This window comes from Pipistrellus kuhlii, unplaced genomic scaffold (genome assembly GCF_014108245.1).
Source record: "Pipistrellus kuhlii isolate mPipKuh1 unplaced genomic scaffold, mPipKuh1.p scaffold_m20_p_3, whole genome shotgun sequence".
Lineage (NCBI taxonomy): Eukaryota > Metazoa > Chordata > Mammalia > Chiroptera > Vespertilionidae > Pipistrellus > Pipistrellus kuhlii.
The window spans coordinates 17,391,283-17,413,576 of record NW_023425529.1 but is presented as its reverse complement, the minus strand read 5'-3'; the positions used below and the strand labels follow the sequence as shown (position 1 = coordinate 17,413,576).

The window sequence follows — 22,294 nt, the reverse complement described above, 5'->3', positions numbered from 1 at the left end:
AAAAGTTTACTGTGTTACTCTGCTAGTAATGAGTGTTTTCCCCACTATACTGATATTATATCAAGATAATATGGTGATTTTTATAGAAATGAAAGGTTTCCCACCATCTGATACAATGTTGCATTTTGACATATGGATAATAGCCATAAAACTATGACAGATCCTATACATGAGGCCATCAAACGTCAGGGGAGTCTGGATACCATAAGCCTGCACCTAGAGATATCCTGCCTTTCTATAATACTTATTCAGTTAGTTGAATCTTTTATTCCAGGTTACCAGAGGCAGCTGAACTACAAACATCAAGATGGTTCCTATAGCACCTTTGGGGATCAGTATAGCAAGAACGAGGGCAACACTTGGTAAGAAAATAAAATCTTTCTGAGTTTCAGCTATGAGGTCAAAGCATGTTCATACAGGGTTGGACAAAAAGTAGTTCATATGGAAAATAAAACAATAATCTGTATAATAAATAGCCAGAGTCATAACAACCATTACAACCTAAGGTTCGACCAGACTGACTGCCTAGGGGGCTGCAGATCAGGTTCAAAGAGAGGCCTGCAGAGAGAGAAGCAGGGTCTAATCCATAGCCTCTCTGGCAGCCGTTAATCAGAACTTGCCTCTCTTTCTCTCCCAGCCTGGCCAACAGCCATGGCTCCATTTCTCTCCAGGCATCCACCAGAGCTACTGATAAGCCTTTCCTTTCTGACCAGGCCCCATTGATAGGTCCAGAGACACTGACTGGCATAGAAACTGGCCAGTCAGAAAAAAATCTGGGTGAATGTAAGGGCCAATGGCTGCCCAGGAGGTGGAGCTTTTGACGTGGACTGGCATAGAAACTGACCAATCAGAACCAAATCTGGGGCAACTGTGAGAAGCCAATGTCTAGGAGGTGGAGCTTTTTATGTAGACTGGGATAGAAACTGACCAATCAGAACCAAATCTGGGTCAACTGTGAGGAGCAAATGACTGCCTAGGAGGCGGAGCTTTTGATGCTGACTGGCATAGAAACTAACTAATCAGAACCAAATTGACTGGCAGGGAAGGGCAGTTAGGGATGATCAGGCAGGCAGAGGCAGTTGGGGCTCAATAAGACCAGCAGGGCAGGGCAGTTAGGGGCAATCAGGCAGGCAGGCAGAAACAGTTAGGGGCAGTCAGTCAGGCAGCTAGGGGCATTCAGGCAGGCAAACAGAGAGGTTAGGGGCAATCAGGCAGGCAGGCAGGTGAGTGGTTAGGAGCCAGTGGTCCCAGATTGTGAGAGGGGTGTCCGACTGTGCCAGTTGGACATCTCCTGAGGGGTCTCCAATAGCAGTGGTGCAGGCTGGGCTTAGGGAACCACCCCTTCATGCACAAATTTCATGCACCAGGCCTCTAGTTAATAAATAATATAAGCATAAACTGTGTTTTGCATATTCACTACTATAAACCTCATTTTGCCCCACTCTGTCTATTTGTCTATTTAATTCTTACAATAATGCTGTGAGGTGGAAGCTATTAGCTTCATTTTATAGAGGAAATGATGTTCATTGGGAATGAATAAATGACGCTAGTATAAACAACTTATAAATGGCAAAACTGAGAACATTTGAAGTTGATTATTTGTATATCAGCACACCAAACCTCTCTTTCTCATGTTGCTAAGACACCATTATAAACTTCTTATTTGCCCTCATAAATTATTGAACAGTGCTGCGGTGCTAGAAACAGGCTAGAAAAATGGCAACCATTACTCACAGTGCATACTTTACCACCTTCTACTAGATGATCCTCTGTATCTACCTATCTATCTATAATTTATCTATTTATCCATCCATCTATTTTTCTATTTATCCATCTATTCATTTATCCACCTACCCATCAATCCACCTATGCATCTATCCATCTATCATCCATTCATCTAATCACCTATCTATCTATCTGAATTAAATATGACCGTACAAGAAAACAAGAGGAAGACAATGACCTGAAAAGTAGTGGAGAGGCAGGATGATGTAGAGAAAAAATATTTATTAAAACAGAACAGTAAAAGAAGACAGTCCAATAGAATATTAGTTGCAAAAGACAGAGTAATAAATCAATGGAAATAAATAAATACAGAAAGTCCAGTATGTGAGAGCAAATATCTTAACCACCCCAAGAAAACTGGGAGAAACCTAAATCTCTAAAGTAATACTTTTGGAAGCAAGAATCCTTGGTAATACATCTAACAACATGCCACAGCAAAACAAAGAAAAATAGAAAGAAGCTAACAGATTAACAGAAAAAGTTTTCAGACTCTCAGTAATAGCTCTTTGATTCTCATGGGGGTGAATTGGGGAGAGTGGGAGTCTATGTGTGCAAACCAGAGCATTAAGGTGCTGTATGAAAATAAATGGTCTTCGAACCCCACTCTTCTTTACCCTTCAGGCTCACAGCCTTTGTACTGCAGACCTTTGCCCAGGCTAAAAGACACATCTTCATTGATGAAGCACATATTACCCAGGCCCTGGTCTGGCTCTCCAAGAGGCAGAAGGAGAATGGATGTTTCACAAATTCTGGGTCACTGCTCAACAATGCCATTAAGGTGAAGTACTGTGAGTACTTACGCTGATCCTCATGATACATCAATATTAACATTGTTCCAAGAGTGATAGGAGAAAGAAGGCACAGAAAAATTGCAAAGAAGAAGTCCTAGGTAGTGTGAGAGTGCATCAAGGAAGGAGTTATAAACCTGAAAATTATACAGAAGAAAGAAATGGCACTTTGTATGAGGGTGTTACTTTGCTTGATAGAGAAGTTACTGAAGACAATTTGCATTAAAGACCAGAAAATATATTAAAATTTAGAAGTACAATTAATCAAAATTCTCTCTCTCTCTCTCTCCTCTCTCCTCTCTCCTCTCTCTTTCTCATTTACAGGGAGGAGTAGAAGACGAAGTGACCCTCTCTGTCTACATCACTATTGCTCTTCTGGAGAGTGGTCTTCCAGTCACTGTAAGACTCACCTTGGTCCCACTTCCTACTATGCAAACTACAGTCCTGATGTCTGAAACACCACCATACTAAAAGCCAAGTCTAGCTTCCATTTTGCTCAATGATGAGGCATTTCTCCGCTAGATGAGCTCTTTGGTCAACTCCATTAAAGCGAATTTATACTTGCCCAATAGTGCCCTTAGACTACGTACCAAAACTAATCCTAAAAAACAAATGTTCTCTGGCCTTATTTTTTGAGACCAAAATATAAAGTTAAGAAATTTAAAATGTTTCTCAGCTTGAATATAGTGGATATTGGCTGTCTACTTGGCTGGCTGAGAACCATGAATGACATCTGTCAAGCAATATCCAACTCAGAACTTGTTTTATCCTCTACTTACTCTAGTTTGACACCAGCCTCTGTTTGTCTTCACAGAACTCTGTTGTTCAAATGGCCTTACCCTGCCTGGAGTCTGCCTGGAATACAGCAAAGGAGGGGCGCCGTGGAAGCCATAGCTACACCAAGGCGTTGTTGGCCTATGCTTTTGCCCTGGCGGGAAACCAAAATAGGAGGAGAGAAATACTGAACTCTCTGGATGAGGAAGCTATGAAAGAAGGTGAGCAAGTGGTTAAAAAAAAAAAATTTCCCCTTCCACTTACAAAAATTCTATAAGGAGGAATTTATTCCTGCTGAAAGAAACAAGCTTTGTCTATAATTCTTTAGCCAAGTTGTGAGATCAAAACACCTTTTTTAAAAATATATTCTCTGGGATTGCATATGTTATACCATACATAATGCTGCAGGTAAATTATGGAATTTTATTTCTACCTGCTGAAAGCAATATATTAAACAAATATATATTTTTATAGGATAAGTGCCTATATACTTGGATGAAAAATGGTACAACAAAAAGCCATACTAAAGAAATTGCAATAACATTTTCAAAGTGTTTTTATCTTTTGCCAGATTATTACAAAAGCCCTCTGAGCTCAATAGGTAGGTTTTATTTTTTTCAATTACAGTTTATATTCAATATTATTTTATATTAGTTTAGGTGTACTGCATAGTAGTTAAAGAATCATATACATGCCAAAACCGGTTTGGCTCAATGGATAGAGCGTTGGCCTGCAAACTGAAAGGTCCCAGGTTTGATTCCAGTCAAGGGCATGTACCTTGTTTGCGGGTACATCCCAGAGGGGGTGGAGGGGTGCAGGAGGCAGCTGATCAATGATTCTCTCTCATAGATGTTTCTAACCCTCTCTATCCCTCTATCCCTCTCTCTTCCTCTCTGTAAAAAATCAATAAAATATATATATTTTTTAAAGAATCATATACAAAGTGGTCCCCTTGATATTTCAAATATTCATCTGGTACCGTACATAGCTATTACAATATTGATTATATTCCTTATGCTGTACTGTCCTTCCCCAGGACAATTTTGTGATTAATAATTTGTAATTCTTAATCCCTTTATTTTTTTCAGCATCTCCCCCCCACCCACCCAACTTCCCTCTCATCTGGCAAACAGAGGTTCTATGAGTCTGTTTTAATTTTGTTTGTTCATTTACTTTGTTCTTTAGATTTCACATATAAGTAAAATCATACAATATTTGTATTCCTCTGACTATTTCACTTAGCATAATACTGTCTAGGTCCATCCATGCTGCCACAAGTGGTAAAATTGCATTCTTTTTTGTGGCTGAGTAATATTCCATTATGTACACATGTATATCACAGCTTTCTTATCCTCTTGTTTATTGATGGTCATTTGGGTTGCTTTTGTATCTTGGCTACTGTAAAGAACACTGCAATGAACATAGGAGTACATATATTGCTTTGAATTAGAGTTTTGGGTTTCTTTGGGTACATACTCTCCATACTGTTTTTTAAAGTAGCTGCATCAATCTTCTCTCCCATCAAAAATGCATGAATGTTCCTTTTTCTCCACATCCTTGCCAACATTTCTTTACTGATTTATTGATGACAGCCATTCTAACAAGTAGTTTTAATTTGCATTTCTCTGATGCTTAGTGATGTTGAGCATCTTTCCATATGTTTATTGGCAATCTGTATGTTCTCTTTGGAGGAGTGTAATAGGTAGGCTTTATATGCAATTCATATTCCAATTCCCAGGAAATACACAAACAGCAAGAAAACTCTCTCTGAATCATTTCTCTTTCAATTGAAAAACAAAACAAAACAAAAACAAAAACAAACACACACACACACACACACACACACACACACACACACACACACACACACATTTAGCCCTAACCGGTTTGACTCAGTGGATAAAGCATCAGCCTGCGGACTCAAGTGTCCCAGGTTCGATTCCGGTCAAGGGCAGTACCTTGGTTGTAGGCATATTCCCAGTAGGGAGTGTGCAGGAGGCAGCTGATCGATGTTTCTCTCTCATCGATGTTTCTAACTCTCTATCCATTTCCCTTCTTCTCTGTAAAAAAATCAATAAAATATATTTTATTAAAAAAAAAACATTTAAGAGATTAACAAGTGTGCACTATGCTTCTTCCTCCAACAACATTCTCAATCTTAGGCCCAGAGGACTAAACTTGAGTTCAGCATGGAAATGACAGAGAGGTCCTTACTTCATCTCTATAATATTTTCAACTTCATATGATATGAATATATATTCACTTATTATCTACCAATAGTTATAATTCTCTCCTTTTTATCACCCTTAAGACAACACCATCCACTGGGAACGACCTCAAAAAACCAAGGCACCAGAATGGCATTTTTACAAACCCCAGGCTCCCTCTGCTGAGGTGGAGATGACATCTTATGTGCTCCTTGCTTACCTCACGGCCCAGCCTGCCCCAAGCTCAGAGGATATGACTTCTGCATCACACATTGTGAAGTGGATCATAAAGCAACAGAATTCCTATGGGGGCTTCTCCTCCACCCAGGTTTGTGGTTCCCAAATAATCTCCCCCTCCAGGTTCACTTGACAGTTGGCCAATTTGACAACAGAACAGTTACAAAGAAAAGAGAAGGTGAATCATTAAATCTTGGAAGAATTATTTAGAGATATTTAAAAACAGTGTGGAAGTAAGGAAAAGGACCCAAGTCATTCCCCAATTTTCACTAAGCCCTGCATTATCCCATCAATTAGGCTACTTAACCATAAGTACCATTCCTCTCTAAAGCTACATGATATCATTACCACACATCGGTTGATAGCCACACTCTAGAATAGAATTTCTGAATAACAAAACTGTTGACATTTTGTTCCAGATAATTATTATTGTGGGGGGGCTGTCCTGGCCATTGAAAGATGTTTAACAGCCCCCTGGTCTCTCCTCACTAGATGCCAATAGCATTCTACTCACAGTTAAGACAAGGCAAAATCAACCCTGGTTGAGAAGCAGTGTTAATCTTGCAAAAAATTCTCTAAGATGAATCAGAACATTGTGTAATTAAAAGGAAAGTGACCACATAGAGCTCATTTTGATCTTCATAGAATGAATGAGAAGTCCTATTTAACCACTCCAAGGAACTCAGACTCTCCACTCCTTTTTAACTTTTCTGAGACTTGTCTTCTTATACCCATCCCCCTTAAAATTGATTGTTTTTAAACTAAAGCTCCTAAATTATTTTTTTCAAACCACATTTTTGGAAATGTTTCATGTAGTGCAAAAATGATTGTGTTAACCATCCAGATAATCTGGATTTCTCCTCTTACACATTTTTCAATATTTTGGATATACATAATGAAACTTTTGGTTTTCTAGGGATATCTATAATAATAAAAGCATAATATGCTAATTAGACCAGATGTCCTTCCAGACATCCTTCCTTCCAGACAAAGACGCAGAAGGTTGGGGCCGAGGCAGAGGCAGCAGAGGTGGCAGAGGCCTTAGGTCACAGCTGTGGCAGTGGGCAGGGGACCAGGACCAAGGCCCTTGCAAGAATTTCGTGCATTGGTCCTTTAGTTATATATATAAAACTATATATTGGGGTATATATATATAAAACTCATAGGCACAGACAAGCAGATAGTAAAGGCCTGGGGTGGCGAGCGGGGGCAGGTGCAAACTAGAAGGTGTCAATGGGGGGGGAAGGGGACATATGTAATACTTTCAACAGTAAAGATAAAAAATTAAAATAAAATTCAATAAGTAACTTGTAGGGGGGGAGACTATCTGAAGGGGAAAAGAAACTTAGGAAAGTGCAACTGATCTTATACCACACTTGTTATTCTCAGCAAATTTATGTCATTCTATCTAAATTACTGTCTAGTAAATGACAGTCACCTTTTTGTCTTAACTTTTTAACTTTAAACCTATTTTTTGAAAGATATAAAAAAAGAGAGGTATTGATGAGAAAGAGTAGGGCACAACTTCTGGGCACAGAAATAGTCCCTTAGGACAAGACCAACACAAATGAGTTTAAATTGTGAATCTAATTTGCATTAATAGTCTTTTATTTCATTTGGAGAAACTGTAGCATGACTTTGATTATGCCTTCAAGGCAGAGAAAAAGAAAAAGCAATTGGCAGGTATATACTTTAGGGGAGGAAAGCCATCACCCCCTTGCAGTAGCTAACACAGACTTTGAGGAAAATCCCAGCCATCAAAAACTTACTCTTTGGGTGTGTTTCCTCTCCTCCTCTCTTCCAGGACACAGTGGTAGCTCTCCATGCCCTGTCTAAATATGGAGCAGCCACTTTCACCAGGACTCAGAAAACTGCACAAGTGACCATTCGTGACTCACAAGCCTTTTCCTCAAAATTCCAAGTGGATAGCAACAACCTCCTGTTACTGCAGCAGGTCTCATTGCCAGAGGTGCCTGGGGAATACACCATAACAGTGACTGGGCAAAGATGTGTGTATCTCCAGGTGAGACTCTAGAATTATATTGGGAAAAGTCAACTTGAAATGCTCCTACTAAAAAGGAAGCTCTGCTCTTTGCTTCCTGGACAAGGAAAGAGTAAATCTGGAGGAGTTAAATGATGAAAAAGTGAGGCTTCCCAGGAAAAGAAAAACTGACGTTGTCTTTGGTGTTCCACAGACATCCATGAAATATAATGTCCTTCCCGAAAAAGAGGAATCCCCATTTGCTTTGGAGGTACAAACTCTGCCCCAAACTTGTGACGGACCCAAAGCCCACACCAGTTTCCAGATCTCAGTGGATGTCAGGTAAGATCTTCTGACTGAGTCATCTAATCCTGAGTCTAAAAGCTACTTGGAACAATCAATAATCAATATATTCAAAAGCTATGCTAGTAGATAAATGAAATTTAAAATTAATATATATACACTAATGAAGTTAGTTTTCTATCATTATGAAATTATCTTTTTCTCTAATAAATGTTTTGTCTTAAAGTTTTAATAATGCTCTAAAAGCATTTGAAAGCAAAGTTGAGTCATAAATGTGTTTAATAAAAAATTTTAATGTTCTAATCAATTTCTAGTTATCTTTTATACTCATTTTTATTTAACTCATTGCAAAAAATAATTTTTTTCAAATATTTTTACTTTAAGTTGAAGTAAATCTTTCTTACCTCTTCTGAATAGTTATATTCTATTTTATTTTTTCTAATAAAATGAATAATAAAGGCTAATATTCAATACAAAGTGTTTATTACATATAAAATATAGAAGTTGCCTTATCATAAGCCATCAAAACTTTGAGGAGTCTAAGAAAACATAGCCCAAATTATATTGCTTTATATCTAATACTAATAACATTAATATTATAAAACAAAAGATATTTCAGACAACCAACCCAATTATTAAACATAAATTTAATCAAAGTATAAAGCATTAGGATTTATCTGTCCTTACATTTTAGAGTTGCTCTTTGGAGACATGCTACATTTTAAGTTAACTAAAAATATAAAAGTAAGATATACTATATAACAAATGAGTAATATAGGTAGAATGTCCAAAACATGTAGATGTGTTAAAAAAGCAGATTACCTAGCTCCATTCCCAAAGATTCTGTTTTGATAGTGTGGGACTGAGCCTTGAACAACTATGATATCAGTAAGCTGTAAATCTGGTGTATATACAGGGTTCTAGACATTGATATTGTACATGTCCAGGAACACAGATTTCTGTAGGTCATAATCTTAGGGGAAACTTCATGAAGATGGACAGGTTTCTGGTGGGTCTTGAGGAAATCTGGCTTTCTTTTACATAATAAATTCTAACTCGTTTTTTCTCTGACACCACAGTTACAGAGGGAGCCGCCCTGTCTCCAATATGGTGATTGTTGATGTGAAAATGGTATCTGGTTTTATTCCCTTGAAACCAACAGTAAAAATGGTAGGTGTATTTTAAGCATAGTAGATCCCAAACAAAAGGATTATATGTATCTTTAAATGAGACCATACCAATATCAAAGCCCTATCCATATCATCCTGTCTCAAAAAAAAAAAAAATATTTTCCAACAAACCCATGAAATTAAATTCAGTAACTATTTATTTGGCTCTAAACTAAGAAACCTGTGTGATACCAGAGGACTACAAGGGGAGATCTTATTCTTAGGCCACTCATGGTCTAGTTATGAACTGAAAGCACATGGGCATGAAACAATAAAACTACAAGCAAGAAAAACAGACTATGACTAACTACCAATTTGACTAATATGCACACACAAAATTTGACAATGATAAAACTAATGTGAGCTTGAATCAGCAAAGATGACAGAGTCTAATAATTGAATATTGAAGGATAATGAAAATCATGACCTGAAAATAGCTGGCTTCCTTCTCTTGATAGCAATCCAAGTGATTTTTTTCAGTCAATACATGACAACGTTGAAGCCTGATTGCAAATGTGATTCCTTCCCCTCACCCAGCTTTTGTATAGCTAATGCACCTTGATACTTAATCATGAAGATGAGTCTTAAGCATTCTAGTCTTCATACTACTTAAAGAATAAACATTTGTCCTTTTCTACAATCTGCTCTAGGTCTCAGTGTTCTCATATCTGTTGTCTAACTTTTTGAGTTCTCTAATTTTCTTCAGCTTGAAAGATCTAGCCATGTGAGCAGGACAGAAGTGAGCAATAACCATGTCATCATTTATGTGGAACAGGTGAGAACTCTGGCATTTGAGCTGAGATTATATATATCAGTTGACTTTTTAAGTGGGTCTTCTCAGTAGAAGATAAGTAATATGAGAAAAGCAATAATTAGTAGCACCCTTCCAGAAAGTTATTCTATTCTAAAAAGAATAAATGGAAAATTTCCTTTTAAATCCATAGAATGTCTACTCTCTTTTTAATTATGTTACAATTAGAATATGAGTACTTCTATGATTTCGAGTGTAAAAAAAAAAGTCAACAGAATAAATGTTTATCGTGCATGTTATTTTAAAAATCTACCAAAAAGAATAAATATACCACTGTGATTAATAATACTGTTAATATTCTGATAAACATATCACTACGTATAATAAAATGTAGATCTCATGAGTATCTTCAAAGTCAACTGCAAAGCAAAGGAAATGTTTTATCTAACCACACAAAACTAATAGTTTTGTATTATAATTACAGTGGTACAAGTATCTGCATCTTAAAACACATTCACATAGACTCAGTTAATTTCTTGTAGAGGACTACAAGAGCATATGGGTTGTCTCTGTTGTTTAGGAGAGTATCTGGAGGATTTTGTTCATTGTAAAGAGTTCCCAAAGTTGCCTTCTAAACCTATCTTGACATCCACAAATGTTTACTTACCTAAAAGACCCAGGTGAAGAAGAGTCAGAGAACAATAAAGAATATGTTTTACTCAAAAAAGAGAGAAGAGGATTTCTAACCTCTTTATTACTCCCACTTTTCCTTTTAGGTGACAGCACAGACACTAAGCTTTTCTTTCACGGTTCTGCAAGACATCCCAGTGAGAGACCTAAAGCCAGCGATTGTTAAAGTCTATGATTACTATGAGACTCGTAAGTGAAAAAAAACTGAGACAATTAAATAGTCTCAACCCATAACCAAGAAATAGATGACAATTGATCCTGGTTTTAGACAAGCCAATTTATATCTATTTGTCCCTTTCCTCCAAGCTATATACTGTAGAAACCCTACAAATTTATCAACTAATATTTCTTGAGTCATAAACTTAAGAATTTACAAAGAAAGATAATATTTGGTGACTGCTCTCAAATAGTTTAGAGATATAAAGAACATAGTACACATGGAAAGATAATGTAACCAGAAAAGACAGTTAATGATAAATGAGTGTTCTCAAGCTAAGGGATAAGAAACTGGGGGAGAAAAACAGCACGGATGACTAGAACTTAAGATGGACAAACAGGTAAAAAAAAAAAAAAAAAAGACAAACTGAGGAAGAAAGATTTGAGTTGGATCCTAATGGAAGAGTACACCTTCTAAAGTAAATAGAAGTAAAGTCTTAGCAGGTTTTGCTCAGTGAGTAGAGCATTGGCCTGTAGACTGAAGGATCCTGGGTTTGGTTCCCACCAAGAGCACACACTACCTTGGTTCCCAATTCTTCCCCTTCAGGGCGTATTTAGGAGGCAACCACTTGTTGATGTGTTTCTCTCATATCTATATTTCTCTATGTCTTTCTCTCTCTCTTCCACTTTCTCTTAATAATAATAAATAGAAATAGGAAGCATTTTAGGCTAGAGCAATAATCTTAGAAAAGGGATTCAGGAAGCAAGCTGGACAAAGTGAGAAGAAGCAGAGAGTTCATGGAAGAAAGAGCTACAAGAAAAAGAGAGAGCAACAATGGACATCTTCCTAAGAATTTAAAATTTGAATAGCTACTATCTAAACAGGCTTCAATCCCCCTCCTCCATTCTAGAGTGGGGGTGAGGGGGAGTATAAACGTTAGCTATCCTGTTCAACTCTGGTCTATTTGAATGGAGCTTTAACAATCCTGATATGATATACTTTTCACCAAAAGTAAAGTAAATAGACTCAATATGGCTTCTTGTTCATAGATTTTTTTTTTGTTTCTTCTTTCATCTTATATTTTTTAGGTGAGTTCGCTATTGCTGAGTACACTGCCCCCTGCAGCATAGGTAAGAAATCACATGCCATGATCAATACTCCATTATTAACTTTGCTCCCTAAATGTTGTAAATTTAAAATTCTTTTTTTTTAAATCAATCTTTATTGTTCATATTGTTACAAAGGTTCCTCATTTCTTCCCCCCTCCACCAGGTTCCCATCCCACCCTCCGCCCCTCCCCATCCCCTATTGTCCTCATTCATAGGTGCAGTTTATGTTCAGTCTCTTCCTCCCTCCCTTTCCCCGATAGTAAATCCCTTTTCAGATGGTAAATCAGTTACTTAGCATTTTCTCATATCAATAATACCACCATATGCCCAATGATACATTTCACACAAAAGACCAAATAGGTCAACCAGCCTCATCCAGGCCCCACCCAAGGCACTCAAATATCAACACCCTAGCCCTACACTAACTCAACACATCCAGATCTAAGCCTTCATCACTTGATTCAGCAGACCCTCAAGTTCCCACAAAAGTTTCCAGCCATGTCTGAGAGGCAGCCGTGGGGCAGGGGCAGGCGAGGAGCGAGCTGTTCCGGGCCTGGCTGCTCCAGGCCTGGCCTCTGTTGCTCTGGTTCGTTCCACAATCAGCTGCTCCGGGTCTGGTCACCGCCGCTCCTGACCTAGTTGCTCTGGACCTGGCTGCTGCTGCTCCGGGCCTGGCCGCACCCGACCCGGCTGCTCTGGGCCCGGCTTCTCCGGGCCCAGCCGCTCCTGGCGGGGCCGCTCCCAGCCTGGCAGCTGCTGCTCCGGGCCTGGCCGCACCAGACCCAGCTGCTCCGGGCCTGGCCGCTCCCAGCCTGGCAGCTGCTGCTCCGGGCCTGGTCGCACCAGACACGGCTGCTCCGGGCCTGGCCGCTCCCAGCCTGGCAACCGCTGCTTTGGGCCTGGCCGCTCCCAGCCTGGCAGCTGCTGCTCCGGGCCTGGCCGCACAGGACACGGCTTCTCCGGGCCTGGCCGCTCCCAGCCTGGCAGCTGCTGCTCCGGGCCTGGCCACACCAGACCCGGCTGCTCCGGGCCTGGCTGCTCCCAGCCTGGCAGCCGCTGCTCTGGGTCTGGCCGCTCCCAGCCTGGCAGCTGCTGCTCCGGGCCTGGCCGCACCAGACCCGGCTGCTCCGGGCCTGGCCACTCCCAGCCTGGCAGCCGCTGCTCCGGGCCTGGGCTGCTCTGGGCCTGGCCGCACCAGACCTGGCTGCTCTGGGCCCGGCTGCCCCGGGCCCGGCCGCTCCGAGTCTGGCCGCTCCCAGCCTGGATGCTCCCAGCCTGGATGCTCCTGGCGTGGCTACTGCTGTTCTGGACCTGGCTGCTCCCAACCCAGCTGCTCTGGGCCCGGCTTCTCCGGGCCTGGCCACTCAGGTCTGGGTGTTCCTGGACTTGCCACCCTGGGCTTGGCTGCCTCTACCTCAGGCCTGGCTGCCACTGCCCCAGGTCTGGCTGCTCCAGTGCTGGCTGTTGTTGTTCTGGTTCTGGCTGCTGCTGTTCTGGGGCCTGGCCGTTGCTGCTCTGGGCCCGGTTGCCATTGCTTTGTGCCTGGGCATTCTAGGCCTGGCCGCCGCTGTTCCAACATTCTGTCCTTTTTTTTTTAAACGCATTTATGTTGCAATGTTGGCTGGTGAGTTGAGTTCTGACTTAGTCTTTGATTTTTCAAGATCGTCTTTTTATTCTTTCTTAAGTAATTTTACTATCTTTTGCTCTCACTTGATTTCTTCACATTGAGAACTTTGGTTTCTTCCTCCTGTCCTGGGAGCTCAGCAGGTTGGCCTGTGGCACCCCTTTGTTCTCTCTGGGCTCCCGAGCTGCTTCAGCCTGTTGCCGGGGTCGGCGCCGCCCAGGAAGCAGCCCCCGGCCTTGGCTCCCGTCGCCCGGCTCCCTGCCGGCGCCCAGCTGGCTGGTGTCCGGCAGGGGCTCCTGCTCCCTGTTGCATTCCTCCAGTCTGGAGGTTTTTTTTTCTCCTTCCCGCTAGGGGAGTCTAGGATCAGAATCAACAGATTGTCCTCTGCGCGCAGTGCGCGCGACTCTGGGGGCTCTGCTTTTCACCACTCCCCTGGGATTCCGCCTCACAGCCCCGTCTCCCCCTGCCCAAGCCTGGGTCCCCAGGGTCTGGTCCAGGACTGGGGTTCAGAGCAGTCCGGACTGAGGCTCAGCGCCGCCGGAGGCTTTGTTTCTTCCTGCTAGGGTAATCCAGCATCAGAGTCAACATTCAGTCCTCTGCGCACAATGTGCGCGCAACTCTGGGGGCCCTGCTTTTCGCTGCTAGCTTGGGATTCCGCCTCAAAGCCCCGTCTCCCCTGCCGGAGCCTGGGTCCCAGGGTCTGGCTCATAACTGGGGGTCAGCGCTGCCGGTTCGGGGGTTCAGCCCAGGCTCGGGGTTTTATTTCCTTCCTGCTAGGGAACGCCAGGCAGCACCCAGCCCTCTCCTCCTCTCTGGCTGTGATCTCTCCGCGCGTGAGTGCGCAGCATGTCTCCGTACCTTAGGCTTTTTTTCAGCTCCTCTGATTTTCCTTCTGGTTTTCTCTTTCCTTCTTGTTGTAGAATTTTCAGTCAGTCGACTACCTGTAGCTCTGGGCGATGTCCACTCTACATTTTAGTTGTATTCCATTGAAATTGTTGTGTGCTGCTGCGGTTAGGTGTCTCCCCGAGCAGCCATCTTGGATCCTCCTCTAAAATTCTTTACAAGTCTTATTCTAGATCTGAGACAATTTATATGGCACATTCTCACACAAAGAGAATACTGGAGAAGGGAACTTACCCTGTAGGTGGGCTCTCCAATTTAAGATATTCGTTCCAATATTAGAAAAGTCAATAAGTTTTATTTATGTTTGTAGGGTAGCCAGGAATAACAGACAACATTTCACATCACAGCTCATTGGTTTCCTTCATTTCAAGGGCCAACTATTATGATTCTCCTGCCTAATCTAACCTAACACATTTTTATAAATGAAGTTTTATTGGAACTAATCCACACTTGTATCTATTTTCTATGGCTGCTATTATAAGTTAAGTAGTTATGACGTAAACCATTTGGCCTGCAAAGTCCAAAATATTTAGCATCTAGCATTTCACAGAGAAAGTTTGTTGACCCCAAATTTAGCTCACACTCACTGCTCAGACTCAACTGAGGGGATATTCCTGAAGAAACCCTACAACTTTTTTATGTTTCTTTTCTCACCTAGATGCAGAGCAAGAAAATGTTTGAGGATCATATTTAGACTACATCTTTTGCTGGATTCCCTGTCCTGTACTTATATTTAGAAGGAATCTGGTTATCTCTGTAAAACAGACGTCAAAAAGGCTTGTTGAATAAATATATATTTCTAATCAAGTTATTTGTTCCATCATTTATTCTTCAAACATGCTTACTTATGAGTTGTATTGTTTTAAATAATGTGAAGAGTACAGATTTGAAATATACCTGCTCATATTACAACTGTGAATTTAACATATAAAATCAACTAGACAATAACTGAAAATAATTTATGTTCTGAGAAACCTTGGTGGGGGGAATCACTGATCTAGGAAGCTGGGGAGAAAAGTATTGATGAGTAACTAGGAATGGATAAATATTTCTTAAGAGGAAACAAGAAATATTTGTCTTTGTCATTAAGCTAAGACAACAAAAATGGGACTCCAAAAGAGAATAAAATAATTAAAGTTAAAGGATGTGTTGGAGATAGGCAGTACTGATTCAAATTCTGACTCTATCCTTACCTCAGCAGCTGAGACTTTCTGCTTCAGCTTTTTCACAAATAAGTGGGGATAGTAACAGACTGTACCTTAAATATCATTGATGATAAACTATCCTAATGAAAGGAGAGAAAGGGAATAGCTGAATCAAGCAATGGCTCCTAAACCGTCAGCTCAGATAAGGTGTATATCGTGTCCATTTATAATTTTATTGGCTAAAACAGGTCATGGGACCAAACCTGATTTCAATTGTGGAATCAGGGCAAGGTGACTCTTCCCACAAGGAAACAAACATAGCAATGTAAAGAAATATATAGCTCTCTTACAGGAACGACAGTATATAATTAAGAAAAAATAATACACTCCCACACAGAGGTGAAGTATAGTTATAAATCTATCCAGTTGTCCCCAAAGCTTTCATTAAGCATTTTATCTCTGGCACACTAATTTGAAAGGACACACTTATAACCTTCCTGCAACATATACTATATTCACATATGTTTTGGTGGGCATTTCTGTAATTTCTAGTCTGTTTCTTTGGACTCTCTGTGTATTTATGTGCCAGGAATACACTTTCAATAATCAAGACTTTATGGTGTGTTTTACTATCTTATAGAACTAGTACCCACTTATTGCTTTTTTTTTTTTTTTTTGAGTTTTTCAAATATGTCCTTATTTGATTTCCTACCTGAATCAGCTTTTCTATTGAATATCTTACTGGAATCTCATCAAATGTGTTCATTAACATAGGGAGAGTTGTCAGCTTTTTAAGGTTGACCTCCCTATCCAAGAACATGGTGTGTTTTGTGTTTTATTTTTAACTAGTGGCCAGTGCATGAAATTCGTGCACAGGTGGGGGTTCCCTCAGCCCAGCCTGCACCCTCTCCAATCAGGGACCCATTGGGGGATGTCTGACTGCAATCTGGGACCACTGACTCCTAACTACTCACCTTCCTGCCTGCCTGATCACCCTAACTGCCTCTGACTGCCTACCTGATAGCCCCTAACTGCCCTCCTCTGCTGGCCTGATCTTGCCCCCAACTGCCCTCCCCTACCGGCCTGCCCTCCCTCACACCCAATAGTCCTCCCCTACCAATCTGATCTCACCCCCAACTTGCCCTCCCCTGCTGGCCTGATCTCACCCCCAACTGCCCTACTTTACCAGCCTGGTTGCCCCCAACTGCTCTCCCCTCCTGGCCTGATCTAACCCAAATGCCCTCCCTGCAAGCCTGATCTCCCCTAATGATGTGATCTGCCTTGGTCCCCACCAACATGGCTTTGTCCGGAAGGAAGTCATACATCCAGAAGATGGCCAGTCAACCTGATCTAATTAGCATATTACCCTTTTAGTAGTATAGATAGATTATATAGGATAGGATTGCTTAAATGGCAGGGGGAGCCTTTTTCATCAGGAGGAGATGTTCTTGGCAGACAAAAATACATAATCCCTTTTTCTGGACTGACAGCCAGCTATAGGCACTATACTGCCAAACCGATCATTAAAAATTAAACCGCTTTCTTACACCTTACACTAAATAGTTGTTGCCCTTAAAACCCCTTCTTAGTCCCCACCTTAGGTTCTGTCTTTGCAGTTCATCCAGATTACATTCTGATTGGTCAGTTTCTATGCTAGTCAGCATCAAAAGCTCTGCCTCCTAAGCAGCCATTGACTCCTCACAGTTCACCCAGATTTGGTTCTGATTGGTTGGTTTCTATGCCAGTTAGTATCTGCAGGCCTATCAATGGGCCTGAGAGAAAGGGAGGTGCAGCTGCTGGCCAAGCTCTGAGAGAAAGAGAGAGGCAAGGGCTGATTAACAGCTGTCGTGGAGGCTATGGATCAGACTCTGCTTCTCTATCCCGGGCATTTCTTTGGGCCTGATCACAGCCCCCCTCAGCAGTGAGTGCCTGCAGTCATTTTGGATGTTATGACCCTGAGTTTTTATATATTAGGACTAGAGGCCCGGTGCATAAATTCATGCACCAGTAGGGTCCCTCAGCCTGATCTGCGGGATTAAGCCAAAACTGGCTCTCCAACATCCCCCAATTTGTCCCAGATTGTGAGAGGGCCAGATCCAAGGGACCCCACCAGTGCATGATCAGGGCCGGGAAGGGATGCAGGAGGTTGGCCAACCAGGGAGGGGTCATGGGATGGCTCCAGGGCATGTCTGGCCTGTCTCGCTCAGCCTCAATTGGCCGTACTCCAGCAGCAAGCTAACCTACCCATCAGAGAGTCTGCCCCCTGATGGTCAGTACACATCATAGTGAGCAGTTGAGCAGCCTTACCATATCATTAGCATATTATGTTTTGATTGGTTGAAGAGCTGACCAGACATTTAGCATATTAGACTTTTATTATGTAGGATTTTAATTTTTTCAAGTCTTCTTGTGTGTGCTTCAGTGCTATTTTAAAGTTCTTTTCTCATATAGAATATATGCATTTCTTGTACTCCTTTGTAGGCAGTTCATTGTATTCTTGTTGAAAATGTATATGTGGTTTCTTTATTATATAAACAGCTAGTTATTTATGAAAATAACTATTATGGACTTTGGTTTTATTAAGTCATAACTTATATACCATAAAGTGCACAAATATGGAGGGCCCAGCTTGATAAATTTTCATTTATGATTAAACCTTAGAAAACATTTTCAGAATCTCAGAAAGACTCTCACATGTCCACTCTCAGTCAAAACTCATCTCAACACCCAGGGTAATTAATATATTCTGACTTTTATAGCCATAAATTATTTTTTCCCATCTGTAAACTTCATACAAATAGAATCATGCAGAATGTATGATTGCCACAAAAGCATGAATTTGGGCCTGGCTGGTATGGCTCAGTGGTTGAGCATCGACCCATGAACCAGGAGGTCACTGATTCGATTCCTAGTCAGGGCACATGCCTAGGTTGTGGGCTTGTTCCCCAGTAGGGGGCATGCCGGAGGCAGCTGATGGATATTTAGCTCTCATCCATATTTCTATCTCTCTATTCCTCTCCCTTCCTCTCTCTTTAAAAATCAATAAACATTTTTAAAAAAATAGCATAGATTTGGACGTACACCAAAACTGAACTTTAAAAACTTTAAAAGAGCTAGGAGAAAACATAAGAGAAATCCTATATAATAAAGAGCTAATATGCTAATTAGACCAGATGGTGGAACAATCTTCCAAAATGACCTTCTGGAATGACCTTCCAGAACAACCAGTGGGTGGGGCACGGGGCTGCAAGGGCCAACCCCCTTGCACAAATTTCATGCATCAGGCCTCTAGTATTGTATAAGCTATTGTTTTACCCAATTAGGAGTCTTTATATTGTGTCAATTGATGGAAAAAAAAACAGAAAGTAATCTGAAAAATTTTTAGTGATAAAATGAATTTTTTCAGGATAAAGGAGAGGCTGAAACAATAGAGAGTATGCCTACTTATATCCTTAATGCTGGCAAAATGGCCAGGTTTGATCACAGAAGCTTTGACGATAGCCATTAATTGAGCTATAAAACCTATTTGTGAGTTTTGATGGCTTAGAGTAGTGAGACACAGGGATTCTTAAAAAGAGGGGAGAATCCTTTATACATAGAGATAAAGCAGTTTCAGTTGTTTTGTAATATCTCAATGAGTACACCATTCCTATATATCTCGGAGATATATAACTTTTGTGTTTAATTAATCTGATCATGACATGAACACAGGCAAAGTGAAAAGGGTGAGCAAGCACAGACAGGGATGACACATCCCCTGCTCCCTGAGGCCGACAGTGTGAGAAACCTCTCTCCTTCACTTTCTTGTAAATCAGAATCAAATGACTCAGTGTTTCACGATAAAAAATAAAAATAAAATAAATAAATAAAAACTTGGAAAAAAAATCATTAAATATGATCCAAAAACAATCTGAATTCAAATGTGAGAAAGAACTTGGTAAGAAACAAGAGGTTGCTCAATCAGGCATTAAGTGGAAAAACAAGAGGAGGATAGGTCAGCCAGAAGTCTAAGAAATGCTCTCCCTCTCCAAGCCACTTTTTAATTTCACCTTCAGGTTTTCAAAGAGAAAAGAACTAGCTTCTTCCCTCAAATAATGCATACTTCTCACTATACATTTTGATCCCTACCTCGTGAGATTAAGCGTTGCTGGTCCATTTTTCACATAAGAAACTGGAACAACAGGAAACAGAGATTAACATTTTATCAGTATCTCACAGTTTCCAGAAAAACAGTTGTCTCTTAATGCTAGTACTCTTTAGAGAATCCTGGGATTAAAATTCCAGATTTCTAGGACCATAATTTTACTTGCACAAGCAGAAGGAATCCATGCAGGGTGTGGTAATGACTATCAAAGAAGAAATTAGGGAGGGGGGTGATGTTATCCACTATTGCATCAGAAAATTATGACCTGGGAGCCTAGCACCAGAAGTTTCTGCCTGTTTTTAATCAACAATGTGAGGTGATGGAGATATGTGTGTGAGAATTGGAATTTCCAAAACAAGCTTCCACCTCCGTTTATTTTTCTCTTTCTCTTTCAAAAGAAGAAAAAGAAAAGTTGCTTCACTAATACTTCAACTAAACCTAAACTCCCTTTCCTTTTCCCCAAATAAGTGACAGATTTGTTTTCCAAGATTTCTTCCTTGACTAACATGGAAGGATAATGGACTGAAACATTAACCAGTGTTTTGTTTTCACTGATGGAAAGGATTTGGAAAGAATGTGATCCATGCTGATTCTGATCCTCTGATATTTGTCCTTACCTCTTTCAAAAGCATAGCCAGGCCCTTGTGTTGTTTTGCCTTAAGAATTTTCAAGGTTAATAGCAGAAGTTGCTCAGAAATAATTTTGTGAGAGCCTGGCTCCTTGAGCAAATTACTCTAGGTTCTCCTGAAGAAGAATGAAACGAAATCCTTCGCAGAAAAGTGAGCATAGAAGCCTCATTGGCATGGGGAATCCCAAACCAGAAGGTGTGCGGAGGTGTGTGGGATCCAGAATAGTGGCACCTGGGGCCCCTCCATCTTTGCACCCAGAGGAAAAGACAGGGCCTCTGAGTTAAATGGTTGGGTAAGCCAAACTCTGGGTCACAGAGCTCCCAGGGAAGGCAAACATTCCTGTGTCCAAATACTGGTCCAGCATAGAAGCTGCCAGACAAACCAGACGCCACGAGTTGGAGAGTGGCATGGTCCTATCAGGAGTAAATCAGTTTCAAACAAAGACTAGGGCCATCTTCCAAAATATGTTGCTTTACCAACCCCACTGTGAGGAAAACTCTACTAAAAACAAAGGTTCACTCTCATCGGGGCATTTGGAAAGATGGATGCAAATATCACTTCCTCTTCTGGATACCTGCTTACTCTGTCTTCCACGTTGTCACCAAGATGAAGCCCAACATTGGCCATGTCACTTCTCTATTTCAGAATCTTCAAGAAAAGGCTTTGTGCTCAGCCCCCAGATCCTTACATTCTGGCCCCTGCCTCCCCGTCTGCTCCCACCTCGTCCTTTTCTGCTCTTCACATCTGTTTTTGACTAGGTACAGTGCGTCAATGAGACCATGCCTTTTCACATATGTATGTGTTCTCTCTTCCTCCAACTCCATCATCTGAATAACTTCTCTTCCTTCTACTGGACATGGGGATTATCCGCAGGAACTTCCTCCCCTGTCAGGTGCAGGTGTCCCTTAACCCCTTCTCAACACTACATTTAAGTCTTTCAAGGCACTGGAATCATAGTGATGTCATTATTTACTCATGTGTCGATCACTAGATTACATTTTCTCTGGGCTTTTTATCTTCATGAATTACAGAGCACCTCATACCAAGTAATTCTGCCAGTGATTGTGAAATGAGTTTATTGTTTACACAAAGTGGCATAGTAGATCTGCACAATTTTGTGGTTTTGGTTGTGGATTTATTAATGTTTTTGTGCAGTTAATGATGTTTTCCAGATAGTTTGGATAAAAACTTTCAGGACTCACCCAACTTTACAAGTCAATTTGTTTTTCTTGAAATTTTTAATTTGTATTTTTTATGGGTAGTGGTTACATGGCTCAAATACTAAAACATTGAAAAATACACAATGAGCCCTGGCTGGTTTGGCTCAGTGGATAGCGCCATTGGCCCATCAACTGAAGAGTCCCAGGTTTGATTCCAGTCAAGGACACATGCCTGGGTTGTGTGGGCTCATCTCCGGTGGGGGTGTGCAGGAGGCAGCTGATCAATGATTCTCTCTGATCATTGATGTTTCTATCTCTCTCTCCCTTCCCTGAAGTCAATAAAAATATCTTGGAAAAGATAAAAAATAAATTAAAAAAAATAAAGATACACAATGAAAGTCATCTTCTCACCTTTGTTCCTAATTGGCCCACTTTTTGCTGAGCATCCCTCAAATAGAGTTTCATGTAATTTTCCAAACTTTCTTTGTTGATTCCACAATAAACATTATTATTAATTCTTATTTTCACCTTAACATAAAAGGTAACATAAACATACTTTTTATTTTCACATAGTATACCTTAGACATGCTTCCACATCAATGCATTTTTTTTTTCACAGCTTCATAGCATTACATTGTGTGGATGCCCCATAATTTGTTAACCCAGCTCCCTGTTTTTGTAAATTTGAGTGTTTCCAGGCCATCCTACTACAAACAACTGAAATGAATGACCTGGAAC

The 22,294-nt window shown here is 40.9% G+C and overlaps 1 protein-coding gene and 1 long non-coding RNA gene across 6 annotated transcripts in view; one reads left to right on the top strand and one right to left on the bottom strand.

Annotated features, from left to right (window-relative positions):
* LOC123653138 overlaps positions 1-15,130 on the bottom strand; it is a 31,644-nt gene extending 16,514 nt beyond the window's left edge. Inside the window, exon 1 of the long non-coding RNA XR_006742785.1 lies at positions 14,713-15,130. This is a non-coding gene — a long non-coding RNA (uncharacterized LOC123653138). The remainder of the gene's footprint in view (positions 1-14,712) is intronic.
* Positions 1-22,294, top strand: part of LOC118729851 (alpha-2-macroglobulin) — a 118,256-nt gene that overhangs the window by 36,654 nt on the left and 59,308 nt on the right. For 4 of the 5 annotated variants that reach the window (XM_045587731.1, XM_045587734.1, XM_045587730.1 and 1 more), the window contains exons 25-36: positions 275-362; positions 2,407-2,563; positions 2,898-2,972; positions 3,388-3,568; positions 5,659-5,882; positions 7,596-7,814; positions 7,987-8,114; positions 9,155-9,245; positions 9,951-10,019; positions 10,772-10,874; positions 11,931-11,972; positions 15,137-15,285. The exons of the other annotated variant lie outside the window; for it this stretch is intronic. In XM_045587731.1, the coding sequence (XP_045443687.1) occupies positions 275-362; positions 2,407-2,563; positions 2,898-2,972; positions 3,388-3,568; positions 5,659-5,882; positions 7,596-7,814; positions 7,987-8,114; positions 9,155-9,245; positions 9,951-10,019; positions 10,772-10,874; positions 11,931-11,972; positions 15,137-15,159 (1,400 nt within the window). In that variant the 3' untranslated portion in view covers positions 15,160-15,285. Of the gene's footprint in view, positions 1-274; positions 363-2,406; positions 2,564-2,897; positions 2,973-3,387; positions 3,569-5,658; positions 5,883-7,595; positions 7,815-7,986; positions 8,115-9,154; positions 9,246-9,950; positions 10,020-10,771; positions 10,875-11,930; positions 11,973-15,136; positions 15,286-22,294 lie in introns of those variants that run through there. 5 annotated transcript variants of the gene reach the window in all.